The sequence below is a fragment of the Falco biarmicus genome, chromosome 9, assembly GCF_023638135.1.
Source record: "Falco biarmicus isolate bFalBia1 chromosome 9, bFalBia1.pri, whole genome shotgun sequence".
NCBI lineage: Eukaryota > Metazoa > Chordata > Aves > Falconiformes > Falconidae > Falco > Falco biarmicus.
Genome location: NC_079296.1, coordinates 2,852,737 through 2,861,321, shown reverse-complemented (window position 1 = coordinate 2,861,321; position 8,585 = coordinate 2,852,737). Strand labels below are relative to the sequence as shown.

At 47.4% G+C, this 8,585-nt stretch overlaps 1 protein-coding gene across 3 annotated transcripts in view; it reads right to left on the bottom strand.

Annotated features, from left to right (window-relative positions):
• Nucleotides 1-210: 210 nt before the first annotated feature.
• The window catches only part of MAPKAP1 (MAPK associated protein 1), a 107,325-nt gene continuing 98,950 nt past the window's right edge, over nt 211-8,585 (bottom strand). For 2 of the 3 annotated variants that reach the window (XM_056351213.1, XM_056351214.1), the window contains 2 exons: nt 4,056-4,153; nt 1,333-1,943 (listed from right to left, as the gene is read on the bottom strand). In XM_056351213.1, coding sequence (XP_056207188.1) covers nt 1,818-1,943; nt 4,056-4,153 — 224 coding nt within the window. In that variant the 3' untranslated portion in view covers nt 1,333-1,817. Of the gene's footprint in view, nt 1,944-4,055; nt 4,154-8,585 lie in introns of all 3 variants that reach the window. The other variant, XM_056351215.1, reaches the window with a different exon arrangement.

The window sequence follows — 8,585 nt, the reverse complement described above, 5'->3', positions numbered from 1 at the left end:
CAGCAGAGATTTTTTTTATTATGTGAATCTTTAGGCTTTACTGAAAGCAAAATACTGCACATACTGAATACCTACTTACAGTAAATAAATGTAAGTGGGTGGCAACAGCATTATGGCCCTGCAAACAAGTAGAAGACTTCTCTAGTTTCTGATACCAACGTAGGCAATTTCTTAGTTCAGTTAAAAAGAATTGAAACTAGGTGGCAAAAGAACATTCACAGAACAACTTTAATGTTAAATAGTTCACAAAGTTGGTTAAAGGAGTCATTTACATTGCATTATTTGAAGGTCTTTCCCCATTGCATCTGTGCTGCATTTGCACATATAAAATATTAAAAAAATTTAATATCATACTATAAAATATTCTCTCATTTTGCAGTTATCATGGAAGACACTACAGTGAAGACCGGCCTCCACGTCGCGGGCAGGGCTCCCCTCCCGAGGCAGCACCAACACTGGCTTCGGGAGGGCTAAACCTTTAAAACCCGAGAACTTCAACCCAACAGGTAAGTGACACACAGACCTCTCTGCCTTCGTGTTTGTTCCTAAACTATGTGTTAAGGCTCAGAGTTTTCTCTATACAAAAGCCAGGCACGGTGCTGCAGGCCAGGCTGCGGCAGCGAGGCTGGGGGCCGGAGGGAGCCCGCTCTGCCCGTGGGACCTGCAGCGCTGCACCCGCCCTGCGGCCCCGGCTGTAGTCAAATGCCACTCGGAACCGGCGGCAGTTCCTTGATACAAAATCCACAGCAGTGGCGCTGAGAGCTCCAGCTTCAGCGACTGGGAGAGATTTATGAAAGACACCTCTGGTGAACTGAACCAAAAATGCAGCTCTGGTTCCCAGTAATCCCATTCATGTGTCCCCTGATGTACCAAGGAGGGACAAGGCCAAAAGAGTTACAAATCTCAGTACAAAGTAGGTCTTAATTTTTATTTTAAAAGACTAATATTAAGAAAAAGTGAAGGCATTTCTCAGTCCTCAGGTGCAAGCTGTCTCTGAGAGGAAGAGCAGACCCCACGGGCGGCCGCGGGCCGGAGGATGCTCACCTTTCAGCCCAGAGATGCTGCCTGGGTTTTCAAAACACCGGGCTGACTACAGCAAGTAACTTCCAATAAAACGAATGCAAAGCTGAAAAGCACAGTTAAATAAAAATATTTTTGAACAAAACAAACCACAACAGACTTGACTGTCTCAGTGTTTCTTCACAAATCAGCTCCCCTGCAATGGCTGCTGTTCCCTGGCTCACGGTTGCCTCCTGCACTTCAGCAACAGAAGTGAAACCATCTGGGACTACAGCCTCCCCCCAAAAGAACTGTGCATCATATGGACCTTGAAAAAGATTACATCTGTTTATTAATAGTAAAAATGGATACATTTGTCCTACATTTTGTTTTTAGAAATTTGATCATGTCACAAGCAATACCTGTGTGTACGTGGGTGTATTACAGATGTATATAATTTATTTTAACCAGGCTGTGAAATAATATGTAATCACATCTCTTCTTGTGATTGTACATAATACAGTAATTAAATGATGCCAGTCTACGTCATTCTCTTATTTCTAATCAAAGGAACCTGAAGCGTAACAGTCTTCTTTCCGGCTGATATGGCTCTTTATTTTTGTCACAGGGGAGACTTCCCATCACCGACGAGGGCTAATCTTCCAACCGTTGAGAGACGGGATAATTCAGATTTCTTCCCCGGCTGCTCCTGCCTGTTGGCAGCAGGAGCACCACAGTCCTGGCTCCCACCTGTCTCGGGCGGTGGGGAGCGTCTCCTCCTCCGAATTCGGCAGACAGGCTCTCCTCGAGGCTAGGCGTTACTGCTGTCCCGATTTCTTCTCCTTCTGGAAGCTAAAGCTTGTTCTCCTGCTCAGTTTTCTTTGTTTCTGAGCAAAATAATCTGCTCTGGCTGTGCTTGCTCGCGACTCTAGAATATAGTTAACCTGCAAGACATGAAACTGTTTAATCGCATTGGTGCTCCAGTGGCACAGCCCAGGGAGGGCAGAGATACTCGCTCCCCCCAACCCAATGGGGCGCCAGCGAAACTGGTCCTGGCAGAGGCAGCCCAGAGCCCCCGGAGAGCCCTGCTCTGCATGGGGCCACGTTCTGGCTCATCCTCCTGGTGGCTGCCGGCTCCCAGCATCCCTCTCCCCTCATCCCACCCTTGTCACCCAAACCTCTGGGTGAACACAGCAAGTTGTGAGGACCCACGGTGCTGGTCTAACATAGCAACGGGCTTCAATAAAAGACTTTAGCAGCTTCAACAAAAATAATTCTTTCATTACAATGTTTGCATACTCAGCCGATCTCACGGTTTCCCTGTGTTTTGGCACATTTTACTTGATGAAAGCATTTTAAAATGATATTTAACAAGCTTGCTATTCCCTAAATTTATTATCTCCAGTGCTTTGTGATAATCACATAGATAATTTTAATGGAAGGTTAATGCAAGAATCAAAAAGATAAAAATGCCCTTTGGTCTGCCATTAGCTGGTTAATATGCTGTGGCTTAAAACTTGCACAATTTTATGCACTGTAGAGTGTTTCACTTTCATTGCATATTACAGCTTAAGGCATAAAAATATAGGGAATTTTCATGGTCAATAAAGCCTTGGTCCTTCTCACTTGATCATGTAAAAAGCCTAATTTGAAAAGTCTGAGTTCTCTGCGTCTCCTAGTGCTGATGGAATTGAAAACAAACTGGTAACTTATGCATGAAACCAGAAAGTGTTCCATACAAACAATCTGCAACTTAAGAAAAAAAAGTACTTTTCAATAATATTTCTCTCTTGAATATTCATATTATTCATAGCAAACCTTTACTTTTTAGCCTTCTTTTACAACCAGTCTCAGATGTGTCCGGTGCTATGGACTGCAATAGCTTAGTTAAGATAAAGTAGGAACAAAAGAATTGGCCTAAGAGTTCACGAAGTAAGTTGAAACCCCCCAAAATAAATTCACCTACTTTGTTATTAATAAAAATTATCATTTGTCAGTTACTTAGCAATCCACTAAACTCTACACAGAAAATAAAAGCAAACATAACAGATGGCTTGCCAAAATTACTGCTTTTAAAATTCTGAATTGCGAGGAAATATTAGCTTGCGGAAAATTAAGTTTAATCTTCCAAGAGTGTTAGAAAAATTTGTTTCAGAAGGCAAGCCAAGATGTGGATGGGCGGAACCACGAGAAAAGCAAACAGTCTGATAAGGGATCTCGGTGAGAAAAAGAACCTTTTGCTTTGTACCAACAGCTGCGTTTGGAAAGGATGCGTGAAAGGCGGGAGAAGCGCCGTCCTGGCAGCAATGCTGCTCCTGCTCGGGCTGGGCAGGAGCCGGGAACGCGGCGTCAGCCCATGGCCTTGGACCCCGCGCCAGTGCGCGGCTTCACTGCCACCTTCCTGGCACCTGAACAACCTGAACTCTGGCTCGCAGAGCCGCGCCACACCGGTGCCGGCACCTTTGCTCTGCTGCCCACCTGCCAAGCTCCGTGCCAGCCCCTCGCCGAGCGGGCACGGCCGCTCCCTCAGCCCCTGGCCTTCCTGGCTTGCTGCTCACACAAGCCGGGTGCCCTGACCAGGCGTCCTGGACCGGGCCCCGTGCCGGCAGCCACACAGCAACGCCGGCAGCACTGTGGTGCTTTGCCGGGTGTGGGTCCTGGGGCAGGGCCCCAACCCTGCATGGCACCTGTGTCCTCGCAGCCCCGCACCTCCACCGTGCTCGGGGCTTGCAGACCCTCACTTGTCTGGAGGTGGAAACTATCTGGACACAATTAAATTTAGTAGTTTCCTTTAAAATTGCTCTGCAAACTGGTGTCTCCATTAACTAGAAACAAGTGTAAAAGGAAACGTGATACAGAGATAGGCAGTCTGTTGGATGGCTGGCTGAAAAATGAATAAAATAACAGGCCCCAGCAACCAGCCGGGTAAGTTAAATGCACCTTAGCATCCTCAGACACTGCACCTTCATGTATTTCCAGAGCCTCTTGAACACTTTCATGTCTAACAAGTGGTAAAACACCCAGGATTTTGGGTCACGTTAAAATTTAATACTCACCTTCAGTACAATTTCATTGACAGTAGCAGCATCTGATTCAAAGTAAAGGTGTTTATAGTCATGATTGCTTAGATATGTAAGTTTAAATATTGCATGACCTGTAAGGAGAAGACAAAAAACTGTTCAGAATATTTCTGTAAAGTTTCAGCAGAGCCTGTGTGCCTGACAGAAGAAAAACACAGATGGTGATCTTAGCATACCATCAGCACAACAGAAGGAAGTAATGAAACGCTGACAGGCTTCTCATGTCATTTCAATTTAAGGCAAGTGGTGGCTTACAGGAGCAGCTGAACTCTATTCAATAAAGTTCGTTTTTCCATCACATCCCCACTGCAGGAAATGCAAAAATCTATCAAATGGCTAGTTAGCTCCCGTTCAGCCCAAGACTATATTTCAGTTAAACTACCACATTAGGACTGCTTTATGTAACTATTCACTGTGTAATCATCACATGCAGAAGATAAGTGTTATATTTAAAATAAAAGGCCAATTAACCCCAGAATCATCGCTGCAACAACCGCTCCCCAAAACATCACCCAAACCTACCCCGTTGCTCACGGCAAAGTAAAATACGCACGGATGTGCCACCGAAGCTATGGAACAGATTCTGAAACCCAGGAATCTCACTTCCTACAAGCAGGACAATCAAAATTGAAGTACAACTGTAATTTCTATCTACGTAGTGCTTTGCTGGCAGGCTTCACTGCTGCTCAGTCCCAAATGGAGGTTTTAAGTGCTTCCATGGACAGGAGGTGCTGACAGCCCTGCCAGCCTCCGTGGCTGCCTCCAGAGAATGGCACGGGAGCCCCTGACCTTCAAAAGCACTGCAGGAGGGACGGGAGGGACAGCTTTAACCTAAGGAGCTGTACGTACATGTAGGAAAGCAAAATACCCTTCACTTGTATGGATGTTCATGGCTTCAGAATTAAAATTAAGCATATCCTATATGATATACTTTTCCATCAGTTTTCTCATCATTTACTCAGTTCAAAGGTCAAAGTTAGTAATCCATAAAGTAGCAGCCACATTACTGCAAATTCAGGTCTTTCCTGGAGGAAAGCTAATTTGAAATCTTATTTACATTATCTAGTTCTCCAGATTTCCAAAAAGTGACTGATATATGCTCAGATCAGTGGCCAGAAAATTTGAGATGCCAGTATTTTACTGTGGCATGTTAATTAAACACCATTATGATGCACTAATCTGGAATATAAATTCTATATTGAAAAACTGGCTAACAATAATAAAAAAAACCCCTTTAAATCATTTGACAAACGATGCCTCAGTGGTACTAAAAATGCGGGAATTCCTAGCTGCAAGCTCATCAGTATGTTAATACATGCATGCCTGGCTCTGCCTGGGACTGAATCCTGCATCTTCACAATTCCAGAAGTGCCCGTGCACCATTCCTGGGGACAGAACACAACACCGCGCCCCATCAGCTACCACAGTTTCTCTTGGACATTTAATATTACACCCAGTTAGAGAAACTAATTACTAAAAATAAATTAAGTGGCACAGAACGCAGTCTGGAGGATTCCAACGAGGTTGGTTGTTTTAGGTCTTGGAAGTCCATCGGGTGGTTCTTGGTGTGGATCCTTCACCACTTCACTCACTTCACCAGGTTTAGACCTTCCATCCCACACCTGTTCCACCCGCCCTCCCCACACCGAGCTTGCCATGCCGGCAGCTCTGGAGCCTGCAGCCCCAGCAGCGGCTCAGCCGGTGGGGAAGGCTGGGGGGCTCTTACAGTGCTAGAAGCCAAGCCCCTCACTCCCGATGGAATGGCCTCGCACCTCATGGCTCTTCTCTGCCCACTCGGTTCTCTGTCCGCTGCCCATGCGCCCTTCCCTGGGCAGCGGGACGGGCACACTACCCCGGCCGCAGTGCCAGGACCCAAAGCAGACATTGACCCACTATGTGAGGGCAACGGTGCAGACACAAAACCTCTTCAGGTGTTCATCGCTTGCACAGCGGAGCCGACGCTGGGTGTGCAACGGCACAGCCTGCGCAGGGTGCAGTGAGTGGAGAGACCCGGCATGCTGCTGGCGTGCTCCTCTCCAGCTCTGCTGCCCTGCCACGCATCACTTGGCAGAGGCAGGACACAGAATCGCAGAACAAAATATTAATGTGAAAATTAAGCGAGATCACAGCTTCCATCATCCCTGATGAAGAAACCTTCCCTATCACCCCCATTTTTCTTTTAAACCCGTGATTTACTACTCCTTTCCGGCAAAAGTATTTATACAGCTGACAGAAGCAGAACGCAGAACTTTATTTCGAGCCCTTACTTTGGGATTGTAAGGAGTCAGCTCTTTCAATGACAATTAGAGCAACAGATGCCGCTAACGACACTGAGGTGCCATGCAGCAGCAGGCAGAGCTCGCCCTGCTGCCCCCAGGGAGCCCAGCGCCGCGCTGGTGCCACGTCAGCACCGCACAGCCCCGTGGCACAGCATGCTGGGCAGCCCCATGGCACAGAACACCGGGCAGCCCCACGGCACAGCCTAGCCACTGCGGCACAGCCCAGGGCAGCCCCGTGCTCTGGGTCCCACTGATGCGGAGGCTGTGCCGGTCCCTGCCTTTCTGGCGAGGCACAGGCTGAGCCGCAGAGCCACGCTCCTGCATGGGCTCACGGGAGCCGCAGAGGACGCGATGCTGCTGCAAAATCCAATGCCGAGCCCAAAGCAGCGGTGCATGCCCGGTTGTGCACAACCTGCCGTGCAGGCCACGGAACCCAGCCCTCCGCCCTGACAGGTGATTTAGTGGAAAGAAGCCAAGACGACTTTTCTTTAGAAAGCCCCATTACAGCATTATGTTTATGTGCTCCGAGCCCACATTATACTATTTACAGCATGAAATATTAGTTCATTGAAATCGTAACTGGCACTTTGCTCTGCTACTATTCTAGCCAGATGGAATTTATGAATTGTGAGATTGATTTCCATTTCCAAGAGTGCTTAAATATGTGATGTACCTCTTTCCAATAGAGCAGCACCCTTGACAATTCAGAAATCAATAGGAACTTCAATGGTTTTATATTTCCATATAAGAATATCTGGTAACAAACAGCAGCAGCTCAGGTGGCTTCTACCGCACGTGACGGCAGAATTAAAAGAAATGCAGATATTGCACCAACGGCTACGTTACCCTGACTCCTACACAAACAACGGTTTGGTGTCCTTTAGCTTGCGGGTCTGAAACACAAGTGTTCAACTCCAGCAAATGTCAGTGCTGTCTGTCACCGCCCCGCTCTGAGAGCACGCAGCAGTGTATTTAATGTCAGCCACTGCAGCGGGTGGCAAGGGTGAACAGAACAGGGGAAACTTCAATATTTTGCAAGCAGAATTAATCAGCTGTGCAACGGAAAATACACGTTACTCCCAACTATGTTTATCTGTTAAAACATTTATGGAAGGCAAATGAAATGACAGAAACCCATCCATTATCACAGGCTTTCGTCACGATGTAGGTACACCCCACGAGGCTAGCTCGGCAAACGTGTTGGTTTCGCACCGATGCCCTGTGCCAGCCTTGCTCCTGCCGTGCCTCCCAGCCCGCGCCGGGGCTCACCTTGCTGCAACAGCACGAAAGCGACATCCTACTGCAGGTGCCCTTTGGCCTCAGCTCTGAATGCTGATAAATCTTTTCCAACCCTGAAACACTAATAGGTTCCTGTGTGGTTACACCTGGAGAAAAGCCTACAGCAGACTAAGGCGGAAGGGCAAGATGCTAATTCACTGCAAATTCACTGAGGGCGGCTCATTTACTCATTCCACACGATGTCTTAAATTCAATTGTTTGGCATATCTCCTAATTTTCAACATTACTCTACTGCCAAAAGATGAGGGAAGAGGCTCGTTTTGGCACAGCGCTAACCCCTGTGAGTCCAGCAGCACAGCCAGGTGCAGACCTGCTGCTCCCATCCCTCCTCTCCCTCTCGCAGCCTGGGTGGATCTGTGCCCCTTCAGCCCCTGCCCTGCGCCCCTGCAATCTGCGCCCTGCACCCCTGTCCTGCGCCCCTGCAGCCCCTGCAATCTGTGCCCTGCAGCCCCTGCCCTGCAGCCCCTGCCCAGTGCCTCACCCCCAGCTCCTCAGTGCTGCTGCCTTTACGCAGCAGGTGAGAAACACGGCTGAACTGCAGCTTCCAGAATCACTAACTAAAATGTGCTTATGCGGTCATTGGTACATCTTCTGCTAATTTCTGCAAGTTACAGTCTTGGGAAAATACAAACTTTGCCGTTCACCACGCTTCACATGGTACAGGTGGAAAAAATTTCCCTTTTTAATCTAAGTAATGAACTCTTTGTATCAGAGTCTAGAAATAGACTTTTTGCTCGGAAAACATTGGAAGGATGTGAATTTGCACAAGAAAAGACAATTTTTTTCAGAATCTGCCAAGACTAGAAATAGTTTTTCTTCTTCCTCTCCTATCCCCCCACTCAGACTGTACCAAAACCCTCCTTCACTAATGCCACTCTTTAAAACAGTATGCGCTGAATTAAATCACCAATTAGATGGAGGATGAGAA